This window comes from Danaus plexippus (genome assembly GCF_018135715.1).
Source record: "Danaus plexippus chromosome 3 unlocalized genomic scaffold, MEX_DaPlex mxdp_34, whole genome shotgun sequence".
Lineage (NCBI taxonomy): Eukaryota > Metazoa > Arthropoda > Insecta > Lepidoptera > Nymphalidae > Danaus > Danaus plexippus.
In genome coordinates, this window is record NW_026869846.1 from 387,049 (window position 1) to 413,842 (window position 26,794).

At 35.4% G+C, this 26,794-nt stretch overlaps 3 protein-coding genes across 4 annotated transcripts; 2 read left to right on the forward strand and 1 right to left on the reverse strand.

The window, feature by feature from the left end:
- Nucleotides 1-12,917: 12,917 nt before the first annotated feature.
- Nucleotides 12,918-13,745, forward strand: LOC116778701 (E3 ubiquitin-protein ligase TRIM23). Its single transcript, XM_032672714.2, has 3 exons — nt 12,918-13,264; nt 13,359-13,457; nt 13,518-13,745. The coding sequence occupies exons 1-3, from the start codon at nt 13,013-13,015 to the stop codon at nt 13,728-13,730; spliced, it is 564 nt and encodes a 187-aa protein (XP_032528605.1). The 5' UTR covers nt 12,918-13,012; the 3' UTR covers nt 13,731-13,745.
- Nucleotides 13,746-13,828: 83 nt separating this feature from the next.
- Nucleotides 13,829-16,927, forward strand: LOC116777609 (zinc finger protein 391-like). The gene is made up of 6 exons (XM_032671295.2): nt 13,829-14,147; nt 14,264-14,753; nt 14,914-15,082; nt 15,359-15,453; nt 16,002-16,180; nt 16,425-16,927. The coding sequence occupies exons 1-6, from the start codon at nt 14,037-14,039 to the stop codon at nt 16,584-16,586; spliced, it is 1,206 nt and encodes a 401-aa protein (XP_032527186.1). The 5' UTR covers nt 13,829-14,036; the 3' UTR covers nt 16,587-16,927.
- On the reverse strand, nt 16,898-20,875 carry LOC116777430 (dual specificity protein phosphatase MPK-4-like). Of its 2 annotated transcripts, none has more exons than XM_061527109.1 (8): nt 20,692-20,875; nt 20,458-20,591; nt 20,131-20,262; nt 19,823-19,922; nt 18,640-18,875; nt 18,107-18,468; nt 17,617-17,797; nt 16,898-17,312 (listed from the first exon to the last, which is right to left on the reverse strand). In XM_061527109.1, the coding sequence occupies exons 2-8, from the start codon at nt 20,564-20,566 to the stop codon at nt 17,209-17,211; spliced, it is 1,224 nt and encodes a 407-aa protein (XP_061383093.1). In that variant the 5' UTR covers nt 20,567-20,591; nt 20,692-20,875; the 3' UTR covers nt 16,898-17,208. The 2 variants fall into 2 exon arrangements, with proteins under 2 accessions (XP_061383093.1, XP_032526897.2); XM_032671006.2 differs by having other exon boundaries at nt 18,122-18,468; nt 20,692-20,872.
- Nucleotides 20,876-26,794: the final 5,919 nt, after the last annotated feature.

Here is a 26,794-nt window from a genome sequence, read left to right on the forward strand (position 1 = left end):
GAGGTACCAGAAACAAGATGACTCCCAAACTTATCTTGAATTCATTCAGAGGCATTCAATTTATAAACACAGTCTCGGTTATTGTGGTATTTAAGTCAAATTTGAAGAACGGACAAACCTAACTCTTACAACTGGTCGGCGTTGTCACGATACGTAGAATTTATAGTTTTTCCTTCAAATACATATATCAATACTATCATGTGTCAACAATTATGATTTACACACCTCGTCTGCCCGTGATGAAGGTTGCTCCAAAGTAACCGAAATGTCGGGAGTATGTAGTTTTTAAAATGATAAAATACGCGTAGTATAATCCGAAGAATATTAGTTTTATTTAAATGAATACTCGCGAAAGTCTAGAAAGATTAGAATTATGATTGATTCAATGTAAACTTTGTGTATGTAGTGTAACGACATATGAAAACTTGATAGCTGTATGATACCTAATTTAATTTTTAAATCACAAATTCAAAACTATAGCGACTATATATATTTTCGTTGCACAGTCCTCGGCCTGTTCCCGACACAATGTGCAATTCTAAAGTGAAAGTACTGAATCGCTGCGACCCTGATGTTAAAATATCCCATACAAACCAAACACACCATGTTCACATTGAACACCACAAGTGAGAACCATCGTTACCTTTGACACGAGACCTTAATAGAAACATATCCCATGATTTATAAGTTTTTCCACGAACGCGTCGTTAGTGTTTAAACTGTATTTTGGAGATGCATTAATATGTTTGTATAACACTGGCAGAATATTGTTCCAGAATTATCTATAAATACATTAATTCAAAGAAACGCTGTCACAATCAAGGATGGCGTGTTTTCCTTTTAACGCCGCGGAGTCGGAGCCGGCGCGCGGCTGCCCACATATAATATTAACATTGGAGTAAAAGGTCCGACACATTCAGCCATGAAGTGACCCTCGCCACCGTTTGACCCGCCTCCACTTAACACGTTCGACGCAAATTTTTAAGGTTCAATTGATCGTGCGAAGTTACGAAAGTTTACTGCACTCCGACCTTGGCTAAGGTCACCGCGGAAGGCCACGAGGAGGCCGCGTGAACCTTGCTGCATATCAGAAAAGGGCACCGCTTAATTACTTCCTCACGCTGTTTCCAAAATTCACGTTCCACGAATACACGGAAAAATACGTATTTCATACTTTATGAGTTATAAACATTTAAATGTAAGTTTTGGATCCGGCGACACGTGACAAAGAACGTCGCTGTCCACCCAGTTAATGTTCTATACAAACTGTAATATGATTGGTCCAGCCCGAGCTCATGGTGACGCCGAATCAGAAGGTCATGTCACGCGTTCTGTGATCGACTGTTACCATTACATACCACCAGGTGACGATACATGCTGCGGGTACTGAAACAAATTGTAAAAAGTATGAAGTAAAATTTGTAATTGGGAGGTTTTGAAGCCACAGGACCAGCTAGCTTGTTATTCTTAACAGTCCTACGTAATGATAAGTCGGACAAAGACTTCGTGATAATCTTTCTATAGTATATTGGCGTTTTTTTAGAAATTACAGCGCGAATACCGACATCCCAACATAATAAAACAGAAACCTGGCTCTAGGACGTGTCTTACAATAAACGTCTCAAAGACGTCAAAATTAACACGCCTGAGATAATTTACGATGAATAATGACATCAATAAAAAAAATCTATCGTAGAATCAAAATCGGAAGAAATATCAAGAGATATAACTCGCAAGGTCTAAGAGTATTCATATCAGTTCTACGATTATATATCTCATCAAAGGTCTACTGAGTCATAGTATAGAACGAGAGTGTTTACTTTAAATAATAACATAGTATCAATTCGTCGTATATATATATATGTATATGTATATATATATATATAAATATATATATATATATAAATATATATATATATATGCGAGTTATAACAGTAGCGTACTCCGCGTCCGTAAACTCACACCGAAACCGCAATCCTGAATTACGTCTCTCTCTCTTACATAACACGCTCTGAAGATGTAGACGATGATCAAAAAATCAATTCCTAGCAGTGATACGTTGACAGAGACTCTCCTCACTTTCAAAACTATAAACAGAGTGACTGTGTAATTATTTATTAAGCCATTATTCTTTATAATGGTACAATCGCTATCAGCTCAATACTCTATTCCCATTAAAGCCTTCTCGATCGTCCGTACACAAGATACGCAACGTTTATTTTACACACTAGCATGTGTACATGTCTCAAAACTCATGATGTGTGATTCGTGCAAAGGCGTGACCTGTGACAATAACGAATCATTGCTCTCTTCAGATTATACGGAATTCATGTTCAAACTTTAACGTCACTCCAGAGACGAGGAGTTCGCCTTTTACGGTTAATAAGATAACGCTCATAAAAACCTCACCGTCATTGAATCAGGAACATGAACCGTAAGTTAGCTAATGATCGGTGATCTTCACGTGTACCTGTTACTGTGATTGCCGTAAAGGAACCGAAACGTCGGGATCACGTAGGTATAAAATAATCAAAATGGCTTAGTATTCGAAAATCTTTGTTAAATTTTCCAAAGTTCGTTGTTTAGTACTTAGGTTCATACACAAGCTGACTGTGTCAATTGTGTTCATGATTTAAAGACGAAAAGCGCTTTTTTATTTCAAAGGTCAATTTCAGTACATAGAATGAATGTTCAACAGCGCTCGGTTCGAAGCCGCTAGTGATTTGTGTTGCTATATGAGTTTAGTTTTCATAGCAATGTTGCATTAGTTACATAAACCAACGAGTGAAAGTATCAGCTCCATGCAAATTATGCTCTCCCAGTACTCGGCTAGGTTATTTACTCGTTGTAAATACTGTTCCCCTACAACGAGATATAGTTAAATCGTTTTAAAATAATCTCTGCTAAGATAATGTAAAAGTTATTTCAATAAATTTGCTACATATCATGACATAAATAGCCTTTATATCGTAAATCTTTGTTCACGCTACACTCGTGGAACGTAATAAAACATGTGTATTTGCACATAGGTCTGTCTGTATTTATAATTTCAACGATATTCATATATTTTTACATTCACTCAAAAAATTTATATCTTAAAAGTAATGTTCCAGAAAACGTTAGTCGTTGTTAATATAAAGTTTTTAAAAATGATCAACACTAAACCTATCTTGTGATAGAACATACTTACATACGTTAACGTCACTACGAAATATAGTTGTTATATAAAGCTTTTGTATACAATATATGTACGTTACGCGATCAGTTCTTTTGTTTAGTTTAGACTGTCTATAGTATTAAACAATGAGTTAAGGAATGGAACACGAACCTGGGGATCAAAACCTTAAATAAATATTAACATATAATAATTTGCGTTAAATAAGAAGAGCTACAGATTCACTTAATTCCCTGATATTCCGTGTTTTCAGATCATTTCCACCTCACCGACAGTTGTTTGAAAGCAACAACATGACGTTCCTGAGGAACAACTGAACCGAAATCAGTAAAACTACACAACTTAGAAACTAAGACAACTCAGGTCGTTAGTCGTAAATAAAAATTCAATATCGATTGATTACTAACTTGTAAGCCTCGCGGTGTTATCAACTAGCCCTGCGTTGCAGCCGCGGGGCGCGGGCAGTCCTGCCATACAAAGCTCTCCATCCCAAACTCCTGTTAGAAATTAATTTACTCCATCAGTCGGTCGACTCACCGATTGTATATATTTACTGCTGTCTATCTGTTTTGCTGCTCTTATGATTTCCTAATAGGAGATACAATTTAAGTTTTTGTTTATTGTATCAATGGGTGAAAGGTAATTATACCTCATTTACTTTGTTATATAGAAAAAACCATCTCCTTAATGTCGATAGAGCAAACTGCGCGTCCTTATTAATCATTCACGAAAGAGGAAGTTTACATTAAAACTATCAAATGCAAGTCCTAGAATATCTGTACGTTACGTGACTTGAGAGAAATAAAATACCCTGAAATAGACATTACAATACAATGTATTTTTTGATACTGATGCTGTATTTTGTTACTTATTAGGTGTTGACATTATTAATATGCAGGGTCTAATAAAAATGGCTTCCGACCCGTCGACCATTAAAATGACTTGCAAGCATTTAGTCAAACGGTATCTGGGTAATCGGCTCCACTTACCAGAGCCAGCATTGTCTGTCTTCCTCGCATTGTCCGAAACCAAAGCTGCATAAACTACATCTGAACGCGTTACGACGAATGCCGCGGAGTAAGCTGTTACATATGACGGCTGTTCTTTCTATTCAGTGCATGTTTTAGATTTAGCGAACTTCAAAGAATTAAAAATATATATTAAAACGGAATATTTTCTAAATCCTCTCTCTCTCTCTCTCTCTCTCTCTTATCTTTTTCTCCTCTGTCAGCTTTTCATTTTATATATTCATCGTAAACTTTCAAAATGAACGAACGCTTCTTTAATCGTCAGTGAATAACTTAGCATACGGATCTGCCTGCGTTCGATTCTTCCGATTTCTTATTCATAAATATGTTTTAGTCTGGCTCGCGCTCGACTCAAAAAAACAATTATTTACAATAATCGTTGTGTCGTCAGACGATCGATCGAAGATTCATCACAGAAAATTAATATCGCCAAAAAAACTTTGCACAACACAAAATAATTTCGCTTACAATGTACACGTACGGATGTGTGCGTCTAATCAACGAGTAGAGATGCAATACACTCACACAGAGGCGAGCTGCGCGAGAGCAGCTTACATAACCGGCGAGAGTGCATTCACTCCTCGGAGGGTGAGGGGGCTGAGGGGCTGGGGGGAGGTGCATCGCTGAACACACACCAACACGTAATGGATTATGCTTAATTGTATTATCTTGTGTGGAAACTTGTGATTTATTTTATATAACAGAGAAATTATACAAACATAGAGTACTGATAGACCACTACATACGGGCAACGTCACGAGGCGAAAGAACTATCGAAATCAGATTACATCGACATGGAACTGAATAAAAAGATGCTTTCGATCTGTTTCTCTTCCGCTTCAATGATATCTTCACGTGTTGTGTCTCTATTCAGTAACTTCGATAAACACACTATCGTTATAATAACCGTAGAATACTATTAGCATATCTGGAGTGACCTCAAAGTAGATAAAAATAATGTCGTGATGTATGTTAAAGCGATCGATTCCTATATAGATGAGTGGTTCAAATCGGATGTGGGACCAGTTTAATCAGCATCCCTAGTTATAATTAAATCTGAACGTCCGACAGAGATGCGAGAATATTAAATAAACTATTGAGTGCTTTCTAAGTCTTCACCAGTAACAATAATCGAGCTCGGGAACACGACACTAGAGCCGTCGTCCGTCTGTGTGTGAGAGCCGCACACACCAGATCTTACTTTCACTCGGCGAACTATTCCTAGGGCGATTTTATATTCGGAAACTGAAAGTTATGATTTTATGCTGATCTTTGAAGTTTCATCATCGAGCCGGGGAGAACAAAGCTTACATTGCTTGTGCTGCACTTTACTTGTGAGAGAGATTGCGACCTTTAATATTCCAGTGTATTTTTTCAAACAACGAGCGTCGGTTAATAATGAAATATATAAGAATAACTTCAACTTCAATGCAGAACCATTTCAATATTTTTATAATTTGTTATTGTTGAAGTCTACTGAGTAAATAATAAGGAAGAATTAACTCCATTGTAAGTGTATAGCCCCATGGGCTGCCAAGGACAGCAGAGTGTACCAACTCCTAGACCAGTCCACAGTGTGACCACAGCCTAGTGCATCTATTAGTTGCGCCGCGTGTCGCTGTGTGTGTGTGTGTGTGTGCGTGTGCGTGTGTGCGTCTAATGCATCGCTTGATTATATCACATAGAGCTGGTTAGATTTGATTTATTACCTAGACTACAATACATGCCTTAATACTACCTTCTATTATTATTACGCTATGTCTATATTTAAAAAAAAAATTCTCTCTCATTACATCTCCACAGATCAGTCAAACTCACTCATTTTCAGTAAGAACACTGGCTGACAGACATCTGCTTCGTATTCATCCGTGACACGGCTATGACATATTTAAACGAAACTAATTTTAAAAACATTGCTATTATTATTTTCGGAAGCAGATTTAGAAACTTCCAACATTAGATCACGTGAATATTTATATACCCAGAGGTATGCATCATTGTTTCTTCTCTCGTATATCATCAGCTCGATGTGGTGCCGGTGCGTGCGGCCGGGGGGTGCACGGGGGGTGTCGGCGGGTGCGGGGGGTGCCGCGCAAAGACGTTCGTTGCTCCCGCGCAGGTCATCGACTCTTTCACCGGCGCACGCGCACGCGACCGCTTTCGCGCGATAACACCCACTTTGTTCATTCGGAGAGGGACGGACATACACCCAGCGGCCGGCCAGACCGGGACGGCGGATAGAAAAATGTGACTAATTAATCTAAGTGTTGCGTGCACTGATACCAATAAAGTTTTATAGTTAACGCGTTGCGCGTTTGCCGAATATCACCGCCAATCTCTCTTTCGATTGTTCGCTGGACATATTTTTTTACCAATTATTGCACAATTATTCGCAATTATATGAGCGGCCAAATAATTTCTGTTTCTCTGTTATTCTCTGCTGTGCCAGTGTCATCACCTCAGGCTCCGTCGTCTGATGGTGTGCACGGCGACCTGCCTCATGCTCACGTCAACGAGTCGTATGCAAACATAATAACAGGCGGTTGGTTTGTTGACACAAATGTTATGCTTTCTGTTAGATAACCTTATATTCTTAAAATATAATCTGTAACAACATTTCTCGATAACAAGAAATATTTACATGATTGTTCGCCACAAAACTGACAAAAGTATTGAATTTTTTTTGTATCCTTACCGCCGCTCGATCTCCTGTTAGGGTTAATCTATAGTATTATTTAAGGCTGAAGGAATCTTTTCTTTTGTAAAAACTGAAATCATTCGTTTTAGCTTTTATAATTTTCTAACGATCGCTAATCGGCATGTGGGTTCATTAAATCATTTTTTTCTCGTCATTATATACATATGTATATATTTTTAAAGAAAAGGCCATAATAAATAATATCCGTCATGTCGGTGTTCGCTTTTATTTGAATTAAACATGATTTCAGGAATTATATTTTCGTACACATTTCCAACTGTAATGTGTTCTGAGTTAGTGAATCTCACATTGATTTAGTTGAAGCTTAATGCAATAAATAAAACGCAAGCTTTAAAGAAAGGGGAATTATCGATTAGATAAATAATATTGATTTGTGATATTTTAATAAATAATATCAGTTTAAAAGAACTCCCTCAGCCTTCCCATTTCGATAAGCAATTTAAGACCACTTTTACTCTCTATTACACGCGAGAATTAACTACAATACTGTCTCAACGCGTTGGTTGTCATAAGCCTCTTCTAGGTGTAAATCTTAATGATTTAACTGACTTTAAGAACTCTACGATGTGTGCGTAAACAGATATACTAGTGTATTATACTCATAGTGTCAAAAATACAATGAATTGTAACACTAACAGCCGTCTAAGTTTACTTTATCAATGAATAAATTGGAAACTATCTCGGACGTCACACTGTCGCTTTCTGTCACGCGTCGGTGAAAGGAGCGGCCATGTTGACGGCCATGTTGGCGGCCATGTTGCTAGCGTGCTTGGGTTAGGTTAGGAATTTTGATACTTTCGATGTTTAGCTGACTATTAAATAATATGATGTTGCTATTAAACAACGTTCACATTCCACGAGAACATATTGTAACTATACTTCGATAATACAAGTAGTATTAAAGTAATTACACTTTTTATTCTTTACTGGCTTCTGGCCCCGGCTTCACTTGGATAAATATTATCTTGTAGGCATTTATATTTCTATCAATTTGTATGATATCTAAAATTTTTATAGTGTTTTTGGTAATTCTTTTCGTATAGTTCTATTAATTAAAAAAAAATAAATTGATATAAATTTTTGGTTAAAAAATTTATATTAATTTATTTCCCTATATTCATGTTGAGAGCCTCATTATTTCTGCCAAAAAAAAATTTGTATCCCACGAATGAATACCCAACATCGGTCAAAGCATCAAAGACATGTAAAAAGGACAGATATAAATAAAACATAATGTATCTTAAAAATATGTTTATTTTCAATCCAAGAAATATAACTATCAGCGTACTACGTGGCTTGTTACAAAGTTTAGTATATAAAAATAAAAAAATAAAAAAATATTATTAGTCACTAAGTTTGTTTGCAAAGTATATTATATATGAAGTAACAAAACTTTAATAGCGTTTCCAGCTTCCTAGTTAGAGTTTCAGACATGTTGTGGTGACGGAAGGCGGCGCAGCGACATCGGCAGGAGTCTAACGTGGAAAAAAAATATCTAAATAAATACAATCGCTCAAATTGACGTCACACCTTCTTACTAGTATCATAATTATCTGTGCATAAAAGATCAGATGACTTTATCCGACTCTTAGTTTATAAGAATGCTTAACAATTTACGGAGATCAAACAGATTATAGCAGTATTATTAATGCTCAAACCTTCTCCATGCGAGAAAAGGCTTATGCTCAGTAGTGGGCTTCCGATAGGGTGATGATGATGATGATGATGATATCAGTACTAAATGATTTTTGTTCCCTCTCAGAAGACTGTGTTAGAATTCATCGAGATATCTCAATTTTTTGGACACCAGGTGTCTTAATTAAATTTCTAGTCACGTACGAATTAGTAAGTAATAGGCTGACCATAAATCAGAATACTTTATACAAAGTTCAAAGTACTGTAATCAAAATTCTCAATGAAACTTCTAGAACGAAAAATAAGAATCACCATGACAAAGGAAGTTGTCTCCGCGTGGTGTCTTCCTTGAGTTGTTGTTTTGATAAATTCCCTCAAATAGATTCCGTTTCCCCTCCGACTTATAGCTTCGGAACATTAGTTTTATATAAATTACTATTTCTTTCAACTCGGAAGGTTTCGTAAAACATATATTTTTGTGGGAGAAAATGTATTTCTTTTAATAATTTTCTACATCAATGACGACATTAGTTCCAAAGCTGTGAGTTACGTTAAAATATAGCGTAACACCGTAAGCCTTATATGACGGACAATCATAAAACTCGCGGCATAAATATGTTCGGAGAGCCTTCTTCGCGGCCTTACATGCACTTTGCAAGGACGTTCATCATCAGCGATGGAATTACCACATATTTGTCTTTTCATACTATTTCCACTTGTCACCAGTTAACGAACTTTGTAAGTCAGACGTTCAGTCGTTCTTTAAACAACAAATAAAAATGTCGCCCTTATTAAACCACATCGCTCAGATATTTTAACTCGGAATTTATAATGTTAAGGGATAACACGACAAAAGATTTTACAAACTTTTTAAACGATATCTTAATATTATAGTTCTTTAATATAAAAGTTAAGAAGACAACGCGTTTGTAACATAGCTTTCTGTTTGCTCACACATAAAATTACAAAAATATAAACAGTCGTTAAAAGTAACCGTCGATAACCTCACATTTAGCCCGAATTATTTAATAAGAAAATATTTTTCACTCTCTTCGCTATGGAATAGAACTGTAGTTATTGGTCTGGCCGTTTAAAAACATTTAGTTAATATGTATTTATCTAGTTTAAACATTGAAGCGACTTCTCCCTTGTTTATACTCCGGTCTCATTTGGTGTATATCATTTTAAATATCAAACAGTAGGTCATTAGTTAGAAAGGTTTCAATGAGACGACCTTACCGTGTCCAAACAATACAATGTCACGAGTGCACGGCCCTTTAACGATATATTATGTATGGTAATGAACATGTGTTGAGCCGTTGGCGGTTGGCGTTCACGTATTTATATGAAGAAGTACTTCTGATTCCATTACCTTAGACGCGGAGGCAGCACTGTATGTATAAAATTAATTTACCTGAGAGTTTGCGTTAGTCCAGGCACCCCGGCCCCTGCCCCGGCCCCGGTGGCCGGTGGGTCGAGTCAACGCCTTGTTTTACTTCAATACTCCATAGAAATATTTTAATCTCATCCTTTCCATGGACAAAAACGTCAACAAATTATATATATTGAATTAAAACTGATAAACTTATATATTTTACAAATAAAATAATCAAATACACACACACTTTATGCTGTGAGATTTAACTGATCCGATCCATGAGACAACATGAACCTTGACCCTCGACCGAACCTTCGACATTTGTATATTGTGTATGATATAATTGACATTAGGCGAAATATTCACAATTAACATAAATTATTAGAACACGTATTAAATAGCTTCGCGTTCAAAAATCATTAAGAGTTCAGAGCTGAATCAAAGAAATAAAATCAGCTCCCATGCTCATTATCGCATTATAAATACAGGTTAACAGAACATTAGGAAACTAATACTCAGAAATAATAGTAGCTAATTATAAGACTGATCCGCGGGCTGCGGCTGACACTACTCAAATGCAATTCAGATTCATCTTTCATATTATATTTATTATAAATGACTGTATCGTGGCTCGCCTCACCCTTATTCAAATTGAGGGATCTTTTGATAAATTATATAACTAAAATAATACAACCTTTATTGTTACTTAAGCACGACTTAAAAATTAGTTCATGTTGTTTTTCATACGCGCGCGCGTGTGTGTGTTAGTGTACGTGTGTTTGTTCTCCGTGTGTTCCACACAGCCGTCCATATATTCCATTAGTTTCGTGTGATTATCTTAACTTGATAATCACACAATGGCGAGGTCGGCTGTTGCATTGTTTTTATTTTATTTTTTATGTTTAATAGCCAAATATTATTTCCGAATGCGCGAGGTCGCGACCCTCGAGATATTCAACAAACCATCTTACGTCCTCACACAGATCTTCGTATACAATTAGAATCTTAATTTTCCACAACGCGCGCCTTCACTTCATTTTTTCCAAAATTCTGTTCCACATCGATACATAATAATGTTGGCTGTGTAACCCGCACCGTGAAGGTCGGAATACATCAGTTTTAAGCAACTAAATAATATATGCGACTATTTCGTTCACTCATATTTAGATTATTATTAATACTTACTATAATTATGTATATATATATATATATGTATGTATATATATATATATATATATGTATGTATATATATATATATATATATATATATACAGAAACAGTATTCACTGTCAAAGTATAATTTGAAAGGTTTTAAAGACTGTGCATAAACTGATGAGGCCACGTTAGGCACATGTGCCACCGTGTAGAGTTTTCATTGGTTTATTATTTATTTATTGATTGTTGAAAAACAATAGGTCGCTCGCAGTGAGTCAGTGGGTCAAGGCCGCGTGCTACTTACTCAGCCCCGTGCGCCGAAATTCGCGGGCTTACGACTACGACTGACAGTTACTAACCTCAAAACACAGTAGGGAGGGACGGCGACGCGCATGCGTCAAAACTACGGCGCTTTTAAACGCTCGAATACTATAAAAAAAAACAACGTTTGAACTTTTAAAATTAATAATTAACTCTTAAAGTTTTACATTGAAATATTACGACCTTTAAGAGTTGCCTTAATTCGTTATCTTTCGTAAAACCTTGCCGAAATTGGAATTTAAGTGATATTTCCGGATTTGTGTTTAAAACGATTCGACCATAAGCGAAACACTTCCTACCAATTAAACTCAATTTTATGTTGTTTACATTTGACGAATATAAATATTCATATACATGTATCGATTTATGACCTCAAAATATTTTAATATCAAAACTAAGATCCCCTCGAATGATCATCTCGAATCTCGATAGGCATTTGAAACATGTGCGTACGAATAAAATAAATTCGGTGACCGATAGAAGTGTAACAAGTGATCCGAGCACATCACTAGCAACCGAAAATTACGTTAGGAGTTACGTAAGGCAAGTTTAAGGTCGATCAGATTTCGGTCGGACACTTGTTGTGAATGTTAGACCCACACGGCCGCAGGTCGCTCCGAGGCCACGCCACCAGCTCTCATTGGTGTCGAACATGCGTGACACATGTGTACGTGGTGCGTGACATACGACACATTAACACAGCTTCGCTATATCCTTGGGGCTCGGACACACAGTAGAGGGAAAAGCAAAACGGCCTTCTTCTACAGATGATTTAAAGACAACTGTCATTAAGATCCGAACTGACGAATTATTTGAAGTTTTAGCAAAATAATACGTTTATTGTTATCAAAGATATATCGGCGTTTTAACGGAGTGACGTGCTTGAGGAATATTTTTGTTGATTGAAATATATTTTTCTTTATATAATTTTTGTTTTCTTAATAAATAATGTCTACATTTTGTAATGAAATGATTATGTGTAAAGCGCTCTGGCGAGCAGCAGGAGGAACTTATCTGCAAACGGAAACAGTAAAATTATTTAATTCTTTTATTTTATTTTATTTTTTTCATTATTTTTATGTGAATATAATTATTTATTTTCACTTTATTAGATATAGATTGTAAGCTTCGGAGTTAAAAATTGATCTTGAATTTTGAAAGCAAAAAAATATACATTTTTTAATACTTATTTAAAAAACATATTTATGTAACGAGATCTAAGAGTTTCGCGAGTACTCATTTAAATGAAACTAATATTTTTTGGATTATAAGGCGTTTTTATTATATATAATATACTCCCGTGATCCCAAAGTTTCGGTTACTCTGCAGCAAAGTAACCGAAATGTCGGGAGTATGTAGTTTTTAAAATAATAAAATAAGCGTAGTAATCCGAAAATATTAGTTTTATTTAAATATATAATTATATATAACAAGTTGGACCTTGAGCCTGTATAATAAAATAGATGCATATAAATATACATTTTAATGTAGTTTCTTTAACAGCGCCATCTGTCGGCGAGTAGTTGAACTTATCCTTTGTTTCCTAGCTGTAATTACTAGCTGAAAGTTTTATCAATATTGATAAAAGTTTCCACTTCAAAATGGACGACCCGGAGAACAGCATTTCTGTTCTTTGTCTCGGTCCCAAGGGTTCTGGGAAGACGACGTTGTTGAAAAAACTACAGAATGCTGAAGGAATAGACTATACATACAGCCCCGTTCCAACTATTGGAACGAATATTTATGATGTCCAGTACATCAACAAGCATGGGAAGAAACAAGTTCTCAGCATCAGAGAAGTTGGTGGGGAGATGGCTCCTTTATGGAGTAATTATTATGAAGGAGTGGAAAAGGTACGGATGTATACGGTAGAAAACTGTTTTTTTATTATTTACTTTGTTACAGGTTTCAGACATACTTATTTGTTATGTATTTGTTCCGTTTCAGGTGATATTTGTCGTGGACACATCCAATTTATGTCAAATTTCTTCTGCGGCTGTTATGCTCTACACCCTTTTAGCGGAGCCGAAATTAAAAAAAGCAAAGGTATTTTGTTAGATTAATATAAATGTATTTGCTATTTTTGATAAACAAAATTGCTTACAGTTTATTCTGGTTTTGAGCAAAATGGATGCGGCCTACAGACAAATGCGCAATGAGGCGTTACTTATGCTTCAATACACTCGGCTGTGCAATGAACTACCAAATGCACCGGTGTTACTTGAAGCGTCTCCTTTAACAGATGAGGGACTGGATATTCTAAAAACATATTTAACCGCATCAAAACGAGTTACAGTCCCGATCCCCGCTTTGAAATAAAATTATATCTTGTAACTTTGAGTTTTAATGATATTTGTCTGCTGCGAGTGCTTTAATTTAGCTTAAAGAAATAATTGACACATGTTTTCAGAATGTAATAATTATTTATCAAAAATATATAATTATGCAACGGACTTTAGAATATTTAGTATATTGACATTTTTGGGACATCTGAACGCTGCCGTTTTAAGTATTTTGACGTCTGGTCGCCGGACTTGAGAGTTCGAACAAACAAAATAAATATCGATCATAACACTAAGAAGTAGTATTAGTAGTAAAACGATATATTCCTGTTATTACTTCGTCATGGATATTTCTAAGTTATGTCGTTGTTGTATGAAAGAAGTTGCGTCGTGGGAGAAAGAGAATTTTAGTGCTGGAGTCGTTGAAATGTTTTGTTTTTGCACAAATATTAAGGTGATAAGGTTTAAAACCTATTTCTATTTGAAACTGAATTAAAAAGAGATAAAAACTTACAGTTGTGTAGAAGCTCTAATTTTATCCATTCATTTATTTATTTTTTTTACCTTTAGGCAATCGATGATGAAAAATTACCGAAACAGTTTTGTTACGACTGCGTTATTAAAATCGAATCCTGCTATACGTTTATAAAAGAAGCACAAAATGTAAACATAACACTTAAAAACATGGCATCTCGAAGTGAAACTAGAATAATTATCAATCCAGATAAAGTGCAAAACTCGGAACACCAAGAACATAATAAATTAAAATTGACATTACCAGACTACAAATTGTCAATCGGAGTTAGTAATTATGAGCAAACGATGCCAGAAGTAGACAAAAATATATCTGCTCAAGTTGAAAATAACCAGATAGATTCTGTGCCCAAAGACATCCCAAATGATTTGGTACGGTTGAAAACAGAAGATAAAATTCCCAATGATTCCAAAAAGAGTGTATGTCCAGTTTGTAGAAAAGAATTTATGTCTAAGAAATGGTTTTCCAAGCACATGGAGAAGGAACATTCTGGTCATAAATACACATGCTTACATTGTCCAAAGTGTATGTATTTTTTTTTTTGTGATATGAAAATGAACATTTCAAAATTGATTTTGTTAATTCCGAAACCATATCTACACAATGAACACAATATCTCCAACATTAATAAAACTTATAACCAAATTTCAATTCTGCATACTAATTAAGAAAATTATCATGTCAGCGTTCTCAAAGCCCTTTCAACTGGCCTATCATTCTACAACCCATTCCGAGGAGCGCAATTTCCCCTGTCTCACTTGCGGAAAGAGTTTCAAGAGACGCAAACAGCTCACCATTCACACCAGATCACACTCCGATGTCAGACCTTTTGCCTGTGATAAATGTTCGAGGAGGTTCGTCAGGTTCTATGTCTTTCAAAAAAAACAATCCATTCCATGGAGCACTTCTTTAATGTAATTTTTTAAATTTTTGTTTAGGACTCCCCATTGATTGAGATCTCTTCAAAAAAAACTAATATAAGATGTTATCTATTTTATTTCTTCTTATTTAAATTTAATAATAATTTTGGAACCGAGAGTCTTCCATCTTAATCTGTCTCAAAGTTGCATTCACTCAAGTGGTGTGGTTTACCAAATAAATACTTTGAGTAGTGAATGTTTTCTTTATAGGTTTAAAGATAAAAGCGTTCTGAAATCTCACATGAAGGTGCACGACAATGTGAAGCAGTATCTGTGCTCGTACTGCGGGTGGAGCTTTGCTCAAGGTATCTGTACTGAATGTAATTATTTTAAATAACAGATTATTTTCATTATAAATTAAAGCTATGTATTTATAACTGACTTTCCCTAATAATCTATACAAATAGCTTCAAGTGTCTGTTTGTTATATTGAAATAACATTTTTTTTATATATTTGTCTTTCTGTCTTTTTGTTCCGGCTAATTTCTGAAGTGGCTGGACCGATTTTGACGGACCTTTTATTGGCAGGTAGCAGATGTAATAAAACGAAATTTAAGCTACTTTATATCGCTATCCCAGAATCTAACGTCATCACGCGTGAGCGGGAAGCGAGGTGCCTGCGGCGCTTAAGTTTTTTCATAGCAATTGTTTTTTTTTTACGCAGACGGAGTCGCGGGTGACAGCTAGCTTAATATATATATTAATATATAGTGCAATCTATTGCACATCAACAAAGTATACTCCGACTCTAGTCCCAAGTCACTCCTTCTTATAAGAATGTTTCGTGGGTCTCAAGATATAAGCAACATTTTATGGCTACGTGTGATATTTACCCAGTGTTAATAATTTCCAGCGAGTAACCTGAAAGTGCACCTCCGCACTCATACCGGAGCCAAGCCCCACGCGTGCTCGCAGTGCGGGTTCCGCTCGTCCGCCGCCTCCTCACTGAGGAGACATCAGCGCCGGCACCAGGGAGCCCGGCTGTACGTGTGTGAACAGTGCAGGAAGGGGTTCTTCGATGCTAGTGGCTTGGTGAGTTCTACGTTATACAACTATTATGAGCCTCGAGTGACGTCATTTATAAAAACTCTTCGGTGTATTGTTATGTAATCTCGCAGACGTTAAAATTTATATAAAGGCAACACAGAATGAAGGTCAGTGCTGTACCATCATATGTAAGTGTATAAAATGTATGTGTTATTTCAATACATTCAGCTGTAATAGCCATTAAATATCTAAAGGCGCTTGACATTTATTATATATTTCTACACTCCAGGCTCGCCACAGTCGCACCCACTCAGGAGAGCTGCCCTACCAGTGTCCGGGATGTACTCGGTCCTTCCCTGACAGTTGGAAACGGAAAACACACCTCATGAGGGCTCACAGGCTGCCACTGCAGGACATACCGCGCATGCGCAGCGACGGAAGGCCTCTGTAGGGGGGGACAGGGCTCCGACTGATGAGAAACGAAAACAAAGAAACATCGCATTCATATTTTTTTAACAAAATAGAATTTACTTAGTGTTGTTATCGCTGTGTCAATGTTGTTAGTATGAAAGAATTTAAAAAAAAATTGTTAAATAAATACAGTACATAAAATTTTTTCTAATTCCAAAGATATTTCAAAATACTGAAGAATTCTATGGTCTGATAGAAAATACACCTGGTCGAACTTCTAGTCACAATTTATATTTTTAATTGTTATTTTAAGCTGTAAGTAACTTAAGGGAATAAATAAAACCGCATATAAATAAATAACAGTATATTTGTTTGTACATTTTGTAACATAGACATAAATGTTTAATATCAGAGTATAGGAAGCACCGACTATGTGATATGGAGAGGTCAACATCGGAAATATAAAACACGGAAACATCAACAAACTCTGGTAAGGAACACCCCAAAATCTGCAGAGCGGGTCTAAATCTACAAACAGTACTTAGACAACAATCTGAGCAAACTATTATATATGTGTATATAACAGGATCTTGGAATATTAAACAACTGTAAATTAAATACAATGGCAACAGGAAATGCGTTGGAAGATACCGACTTGTAAGTTACACAGTTGTTTGAACATTTTGTACTATGTTAGACCACTCCACCTTGGACGGCACCAAGTAGAACGCTGGAGCCACCTTCTGGCCACACGGACACTTACAGCCTGGGAATCATATAATGATACTATTGTACATACAACTGACTGACGGCTTGAAGTAAGACCTGTAGTAGTTAAGACAAAGACATTACATTAAGCAGTTCTTAATTTTCAGTGCTCGTGTCGACCGAGAGATGGCGGAATAACTGTGATATGTACCAGTATATACTTCTAAATAGATTTAATTACAAATAGCAAACGACACGAATATTGAACTTCCTGTTTATTATCAAATGACGCACTTTGTATATTGACACCTGTCAACTGAGTGTCTCATCGTTCAATATAATCGTTCTTTCTTATTTCTCACCCATGACCCAGCTGTAGCTGCCTATCTTGGCGCCGCACTGTGGACAGGCGAGTCTCCCCTGGGGCGAGCTGGTGGCCTTCATCCAGGACATCGGCTCCACGAACCACATCAGTCTACAGACGTTGGGTCCCAGGCGACACGTGGCGCCATCTACGTTATGCTCCATATATTCGTCACCAGTCTGGAAGATGTGGCGGCTGTTATATTTGTAATGTGAATTTTTCTACGTGCTAACAGCGAAAGCAAGTTGAACCTAAAGATCTGGACATGTGTGAAACTGCACTGAAAGTCCAATTTTGTTGAGGCTCAAAGTGAAAAGCATTTTACATGCAATAAACGGACTAAAATTTATCTGAAGACTTTACACCAATAGCTATGTCCAATCTTTGACAAGCTCGGCGAGCTTTAGGAACTTGATGAATATCTAACGAGTGATTACAGTAACATCAACATTTGGTCATCACTATCAATAATAATCGAGGCACTCTACATATTCCACCCATACATGAGCTGCCCCGTCGCTGTCCTGTCCACTCTCCTCGCTCCTCCCTGGACTATCATCGGCTGTTAGTTTGCTCTCCATCATCTGGCATGCCAGATTCTTCAACTTCTCTATCAACAATTGTCCATTTTCTGCACAGTTCAACCCTGTGTGTTTACTGGGCGGCGGTCTCATGTTCTTCTTGGCGAGTTCCACCTTGACCTGCTTGGGAATGTGAGGTATTATGTTACTCTGGCTTGCAACGATTCTGCGACACTTCTTGCAGCGGTAAACTATTGGGTCCGGCCGCTCCCTTATCAATCCCGGATCTGGTTTTATCAAGTCTGCGAAGCACTGCGGCAGAATTTTGACTAAAAAAAATTATATAAGTATGAAAAAAAAAATCACTACATAGCATTACTATAGAGACGGATATCAAAATATCTATTTGTTTAGAACAACAATTTCCATTTAGCTCAATGTCACATAAGTTATTTAATAGATTACATGGGATCTCTTCTAAGCATTTGAAGTGAACTTACCTTGTTTCAATTTCTGCCCAGCCATTTTCAACCTGAACTGCTTATACCTGGGGTCGTCTCTGTTGAGTCGGTACTCCATATGTCCGAACAGCTTGAGCTGAGCCACAAACCCGTTGTTAGGGCCGATGAACCTCCTCTTGGACTTGACCAGTACAAAGGCATCTTCATAGCACAGTCCATATTTCTCCATGATGTATCCAATCACCACCGCCGCTGACCTTGACACACCAAAGTAGCTGTAACAAGTTTTGTGCTTTAAGAAGAGATCTCAGAATAAATTATGGAAGTATTTGTAAAAGCAGTTTTTATATTGACTAAACTTTCTATCTATTTATCACATGTTGCATTACAGGCATATTCTCATCAGCTGATTATAAAGTAATATTCGTACTGAAACATTCAAGGGCTCTATAATATTTGTGATGGAAGTAAGTATTGGGCACAATTTGTAAAAAGCCATTATCATCTGAATAATTCTATTAATTATATATTCCATACTCATTTTTTTTTATGCTAAAGGGGGCAACCGAGCAGACGGAGGAGCAGACGGTTACCTTATGGCGGTAGTACCGTCACCCATGGACATCCGCAACATCGTTTTGCAGATGTGTTTTCCGCCTTGATTGGGGAAGAGGGGAAGGAAAAGGTGGGAAAGGGAGGGAAAAGGGAAAGGGCCGCCGGCTCTCTCACTCATCGGACGAAACGCAGCCATTAAAGGCTACTTCACTCCTATCTTCTGTGAGAGGGTGGTACTTCCCCCATCAAGCCAGCCCGTGTGCGAGCTGCAGTAACTTGACCACAACTCGGCTCTACCACTCATATATGTAAATTGGAATTGAAACTGACTAACCATCTAAATACGGTTTAGTTTTCATGATATAAAAATTGTTCATGTATAGTTAAGTTATACAAAGTGATAATAGAATATATCTTACAAAGAGAGAGAGTAAACCAAAATATACATATAAACCTGGGTGAGATCTCAAGCAATCATTATCTTTTTTCTTCTATAGAGATTTCTCACTAGCCCAAGAGTCAAGCTTGGAGAGTTACAGAAACTGTCAGAGGTCTATAAAAATATAGCAATTATGATACAAGTAGACATATATGTGTATTGTATAGTAACCTATGTATTTGCCTAAATAATATATTATATTGATATTCCCATATCCCTTAAACTCACCAATGTACTAAAACTTTTCCGCCATTTGCTATGGAATCCTTAATAAAATCATTACATTCTGGCAGGTGAGTGATGAGGTCTTCTTTTGGCACATCTGCCACTGGTAAATAAAACTTCAGATTATTATTGCTTGATAATGTTAAAAGCATAAAGATGTAAATCTAATGGGTTTGTTATCAAAACAGTGATCTTTGTAGATTACATTTGATTAATTTACTGATTAATTATAATTATGTTTTGCTAAAGAACCAGATATGAAGTAAAAAAAATGAAATATTTAAAATGTACATATTCAACACTAAACTCACATTTAATATATTTGATGATGAGACTGGTTTGATCCAATATCGACCTGGGCAATGGCACCAGGTCAACAGTGAGGATATGAGTCACACCCAGCTGTTCCAGAGTTTTGTGATCTCTTGCACATGCTAGGTTACCTAGACAATAATTTAAGTTATTGTTCAGTCTCAAAGCCAGTAGATTTAACTTATAACAACAAGCAGGGCTTACCAATTATTAGTATCATTAGGAACTTTTATTTAAATGAAACGTTGATGATAATGTAAAGTATAGTTGTATTTAAAAGTTTACAACATTATTTACCTCGTCGTAACTATTCTCACAACACATACCTAAATACAGACCATCGTCAATGAGGTCGACACTAACATCGAGATTATCGTCGTCTAAGTCTCGAGTGTCGCTCGCATGAATCTCAACATCAGCGATCTGTCTCGCCATTTATTCTAAACAATAAACACCGCTTCTAAAACATATGAAAAATACCTTAGACACAAAATAATAAGATAAATATAAGTCCTCAAAAAATCAATACTTGTAGAATATATTTTCTACCAGATACTCACCTTTTAGAAACCAATTAATAATATATTGTCATACAAGATTAAATGTTGTATAAATATAAATAACTCCACTCTTATTAACAACAATTGATTATTCCCTCACTGTGTGACACCGGGCGCGAAATACACATTCAAATTAAATTTTATGTTTTGCTTTTAGTGACATTGACAGTTGGAGTAAGTGATACTGAAATGACAATATAATTATGTATTAGACTTAGAGGCATACAGTCCCAGACACTTACATTAAAATAATGTTCCCTACGAACACAATTATTGCTTATTTTAATCTTTACTATTTATAGCTTTTTACTAAAAGAATTTGGCAAAATTTTTACCGAATTCTCTTGGTTAGGATGGAGATTGCCCTGTCTTACAAAAATATTTGTTCTTGTTTAAAAAAAAGTAAAAGTGAGTAATATACATGATAGCCTGTTAAGTTATATGCATATATTCATATTCATATATGCATATTTACATTCATATTTATTGAATTACATTCATATTATAATATTCATTTAAATACAAAACCTTGATACTTAATTTAATTGACCAGAAAAAGTAATGCGTATATCTCTGTAATAAAGGCTACATTAAAACTGTACTTTGAATTTTTATATAAATTCCATAAAATAGTGGTAAGTTTGTCAGAAAGCCACATACAGCTGGAGGCTCAAAAGGACTCGTATCCAGAGCCGTAAAAACATTTACAAAAAAAAAATATGTTACAGCCGGTTTGAAAGTGCCTGGATGTTGGGAAGAGACGCAATGATAAAAAACAACCGTTGCTATTCTTATACCAAGATATTTATAAATTAAGTTATTAAAGCAAATTACAATTATAACAATTATTTGAATAGTAAAACATTAAAATTATATGAACATATTATATATATATATGCTTAAGGCATTAAACTAAACGCTTTTCATATAAGATGAAAATCAAGTATTATTTTGTAAATCTGAAAAATGTTCACACAGATTTTTTTAAATAAAACTTCTATACCATAAGCTTGGTTTTATAGTATTACTAGGACAAAATTGTTAACTACATCAAAATAATTAGAGACTACTTCTAACGAATACTTTGGACTTGAAGAAATCCTCCAAACATGATTAAAAATGAAATATCTTTCATTATGCCGTCTACGAGCTGTGTTTATAATAACTATTGATTATAATCTAACCCCTCTATTATCTTCGGAAAGACGAATGATACTCGTTCAGAAGTCAGAATTAATCCCCAACTTATTAGACCTAAAGATTAAAACAAGATAAGTACAAATTACAGAAAACTTACGAAGATCGAATACCCGGGAGAAGACGGAAGTTATTATCAAAGTTTATCATGAACCATATAACTCAAATCTTGTTGACTTGTAACCCTCAACCATTGTCACAAAACGTACCCTACTACGTGTGCAGAAGTGCCACTGATACCTAAAAGTTATATGTTATCAAGCATCCAAACACGTTCTCGGCTCTTCGGCCATAGGTTCTTCCTCGTTCCCTCAAACATTCAACTGAAACTGATTTTCGGATATACTAAGATGTTCACGGTCCCTGTTAAGTAACCTAAAGTCGATAAAATGTTAAAGAAGTTTTTCCGAAAATCATAGTTTTATTTATAAAGATACTCACGAAAACCTTGGTTATCATCCTTTCACAGCTTCCGTCGTTAATTGTGTTAATGGAATTTAACAATGCCTTTTTTTAATTACACATAATATGTTTAATCTGTTAACATGTCCCTTGTACTAATATTGAACACAAACCTTCCTTATGACTTTCTTTAACTGTGTCCAGCTATCTGTATCATTCCGAGTTATTAAAATTGAAGCTTTTTGTGTTTTAACTTTTTCACTTCTGGCGCCAGAAATTCAACGCGCAATTATCATTTCTCATGGTATACTCACCCTCTTTTTGTTGCATTTATTCTCTTCATATAATCAAGAGAGACCTGTCAATATTTCATACATCTAAGTTAACTTGGATGCCGACATCTAGATCATTTTCGCGACGTTCCTACAGAAGTGACCTAAGACAAAGAAATTTGCAAGATAGCAGTCTTCCACCACTTGTTTCCACATTCCACCATTTAGCACTGCAAACATCTCAAGAGTGTCAAATGTATATTAAGTTTTATTTATAATTACTTTAAGGTCTCATAGAGGGTGTCTTATCGAGTATGATAGGATCTGGAAACTGTCTGTAATCCAGCTCCGGACCGGCCTCTAGTATTGTAATTACGGTACAAAATTATAATCTCATGCATACCTTTCGCATGAAGACCCACTGCAAATTGCAATACATTACCAAGTACACCAACCCGACCTCGCGTATCGCCATAATGTTCAAAGAACCAAAGCCAGTTTTAAGAACATTCTGTATATTTCACTCAATTACAGCGTATCAAGAATAATTTCTGTTGTACCTTTTGATATACAACTTCTCACACACTGCTCTTTGTAGTCACTAGTCACTCCGACCATTATTCTCTCCCGTATATTCATTAAGAAAGGTATCAGATTTAAACCTGTGCTGTCATTAAATTTTGATATTGTTTCATCGTCTTCGTTTTTGACAAGGAACCTAGCTGTGTGTTCCATAATTCTCTATAATTACATAACCGAAATAATCGTACGAGCAGTTAAATAAGAAATAGTTGAGAAATCCTACAATCAATTAACCAAACTCATTTAAAAATATATTTAAATATTATTTGATACCAGATACCGTATATTTAACGTCCAACATTTCGGTTCTCAGTCCGAGTATTATCCGACGAGCGCACTTTCTATCAGTGGCCATATGTATTGTTACGTAACAATCACGTTCAGCTAATTGTACTTTCTTAAATTTTAATGTATGGGATCCGTTACATATATTATGTGAAAACAACCTCCTTGGTATGTTAAATGTATTAAGTTTTAATAATGATAATAACATATCTGTGGAATTCCGAAAAACTAAAATAGATGGCGTTAGCAGTGAACTTAAAATTCACACGTGAACAATACGATGTTAGATAATTGACATTAACGAACAATAGGACGATTAATATTTCATTATTCTTAAAGTTACTTAATTTATGACTGGCTTTAGCTATACAAACTATTTGTTTGTGTAAACCTGAAGCAACATTTTCACTCGTGATACTGCGCCGGACTCGAACTACCAACTCCTCCGATTTGATTGCATACAATACCGAGCGGTCGGAATCGTTCGCGAGGTGAGGCCACTGAGCCAGCAGGACGGGTAAGTATAGTAGTGTGTTTGTCCTATGCTACAATGTCTACAATGGAGAATGTTTTGTCTCGGCCGTCACACACTCATTATTGTAACAGCACTCTTCGCCAGGGTGGGATGTCGACACTCGGATGGATCTTATTAATTTCCTTTCTTTTTAAGCAGTTTATGGAATAATTTCTCTTCTAGAGTTTTTCCTGGCGAATACAATATTGAGATGTATTAAAATTCAGGGGTTCTACACCAAAAAGATCAAAGTAATTGATTGAATTCAGGGGTACTGATTGCTGTGTTGCCAGGTAAAGTATACCAATAAATATTCAAATTAATAATATTAAAATCACAAAAAATTTAAATTACTTGTAGAAAATTTCATTCACGATTGTAATCTTTTTGTTATTAATTGCTTAAAATGTTATTTTATCTCGCCGGTTCTTAGTAATTTTTTCTGTTTTATAATTCGCGCGAAGTTATGAAATATTAAATACAACTAACTTTCCAATGCTCTTTATTACTGTGCTTCGTTAATTGGCCAGTGTTGTAATGAGGAAAAATTTCATTGAAAATAAAACTACATATTAATCATTAACTCTTCAGTGTTGCATGTCTAAATCTAGTTTTGTATAGTTCTATTTATAAAATAACTTAATAGGCAATATAAAATTTGCTATTTTGTAAACTAGGACAAACCAAATCCTTATATCGGATTTGCTTTACGACGTGACACGTAACATTTGTATATATTACGTAAAAAAATATGAATCCATCGAACTAAAAACACGATGTTTAAGTTTGTATCGTTAAATAACATTTTCCTCGTGTGTCGAAACGCCGAATGCGATTTTTACAACGAGATTATAATTTGGACACCATGAATCTGGTTCAGGTCATCGTCTACTTATGCATTAAAAGAATTTGCAACACTGAAGTCTTACGTTGTAATTTAAGTAAATGGGGACAGATATAACGTTATAGTAAAGTATATAGTGGATAAGGAAGAACAATAAGGCAACGCAACGATGAATTTTGATTATCGTTTTAGCTGTCACCAGAGCAAACGCGAACATGACATCTTATTTGATTTGACAGAAATCAAAAGTGACGTAAAGGATGTCACAATGAAAAAGAACGCTTCCTTGTACGAGTATAACTCTCACGGCTTACGAGTTCACAACTTCACCCCAACAGACCGATTCGTAATTTTTGATTCGTGACACATTTAATATAAAAATATTTTTGTTACAACGCATGCATAAAAACTATGCGTGCTCAGATGTTTCAGCTTGTACTAAAGTTACTGAAATCAACTTGTAGCTTCAGTAATAACTTTTGTAATCATCGACTGTATTAAAGTTGGTTATTAAGAAAAAAACGACATTCATTACAAATTTTTGTGCTATATATCGGCTGAATACTTTTGACGATTTTTGGCTAAATATTACACTCGTTGCAAATCTACTACAATCTAAAGTATAAAGTGACATTCATTTAGTTTTAAAATAATGTCACACGCCTTGACTTTACTTAAAACAGTTAGGCTAATTAAGATTTTCAAATACGATCAAATTACGTTTACGATTATTGTAAATTGAAAGTCTCTGTGTAAAAAACATTGCAGTCAACTTGCTAAACATACATTCTAGATAATGTTTTTGAAATATAGAAGATACGTTTGTAATAACAAAATAAAGATAATATGTGAGACAATAAATATATAGACAACACTCTTAAGTGGAATATTATCACACAAATAATATTAGAAATTTTATCATGAGTCTCAATTAAAAATTGCGTTTGATAGAAAATCAAATAAACAATATAGATTACGTACTTAAATGTAGTAAATATATCTCTCTATTAAATATAATAAATGTACAGTGGGTATGTGTAACAGGAACCCTGATCATTCACAAGAAGTTGCGAGAGTTCTTCCGCAGTGACCTTTATGTTCATGTGAATAAGAGCGCTCAGCTAATATTACCAGTAGCCTTACGTGCGAAGAAAGTAGAAGAAATCGAGACAATACCGTTGTGTAACATCGGGAGATATAATTAAATGAACAGAGCATTACGTAAACAAATATTGTGCAACTCGTTCCCTTACAATATGTGGTGTATACACACGAAAACAAAGACGACTGCGACTTGATATACGTTCTTAGAATTAAATTGGTTGTGTTCCCATGACCCATTGACGGGTTAAAAGAAATTTGATTCGCAGGACCATTTACAGCGACGAGGTACATTTAAGTTAATTGTTTGTTGAAATTCTTTATAATGTGAATCTTAATAACTCTATTATAGTTATGAGGAATTATATTTTCACTAATAGGAATGTCGTAGATCTAAAGGGTCTTTGGATCACTTTTTAGTTACCAGTCACTTAATCTGTAGTCTCGTCGCTTCCTTTTGTGCCTTTCTGTATATAGAGCCTGTCATTAAAATTTTGAGAGTCCAGGATGCCTTAAACACTCTTACTTCTCTATCTTTACAATCCTAATATCCCCTAGATCTTGACTATGCTTAAGATCAGCTTCCTGCCATCGGAAGAAACGCCCAATTTCTGTATATAAAATAAATAATCCCATGCATCGGTATAAAATACACTAATAACATAATTACAGAATACAGTTCACTGTTCGTTCGTATCTGTAGACTCTACTCTAAACTAAATCGTCCGTCACTTCATGTGGGTATAGGAAAAACTACAAGTGGTAACAACAGAATCGAATCGGATTTTACTTAAATTGTATATCATTTTTAATACCTATTTGTAAATCGTGTTTCTCAACGCCCTAGAAAAATATAAATACGTATGAAACATACAATTATGGGATATTGAATATTTACTTGTTTCT

Coding starts and splice junctions, on each gene's coding strand:
- LOC116778701 (XM_032672714.2), top strand. CDS start 13,013: ATGGACGACCCGGAGAACAGCATTTCTGTTCTTTGTCTCGGTCCCAAG. Junction 13,265..13,358: donor ATTATGAAGGAGTGGAAAAG/GTACGGATGTAT, acceptor GTTCCGTTTCAG/GTGATATTTGTCGTGGACAC. Junction 13,458..13,517: donor CGAAATTAAAAAAAGCAAAG/GTATTTTGTTAG, acceptor AATTGCTTACAG/TTTATTCTGGTTTTGAGCAA.
- LOC116777430 (XM_061527109.1), bottom strand. CDS start 20,566: ATGGCGAGACAGATCGCTGATGTTGAGATTCATGCGAGCGACACTCGA. Junction 20,263..20,457: donor TGACGATGGTCTGTATTTAG/GTATGTGTTGTG, acceptor ATTATTGTCTAG/GTAACCTAGCATGTGCAAGA. Junction 18,469..18,639: donor TGGGCAGAAATTGAAACAAG/GTAAGTTCACTT, acceptor AATTTTTTTTAG/TCAAAATTCTGCCGCAGTGC.
- LOC116777609 (XM_032671295.2), top strand. CDS start 14,037: ATGGATATTTCTAAGTTATGTCGTTGTTGTATGAAAGAAGTTGCGTCG. Junction 14,754..14,913: donor ATGCTTACATTGTCCAAAGT/GTATGTATTTTT, acceptor TTATCATGTCAG/CGTTCTCAAAGCCCTTTCAA. Junction 15,454..16,001: donor CGGGTGGAGCTTTGCTCAAG/GTATCTGTACTG, acceptor AATAATTTCCAG/CGAGTAACCTGAAAGTGCAC.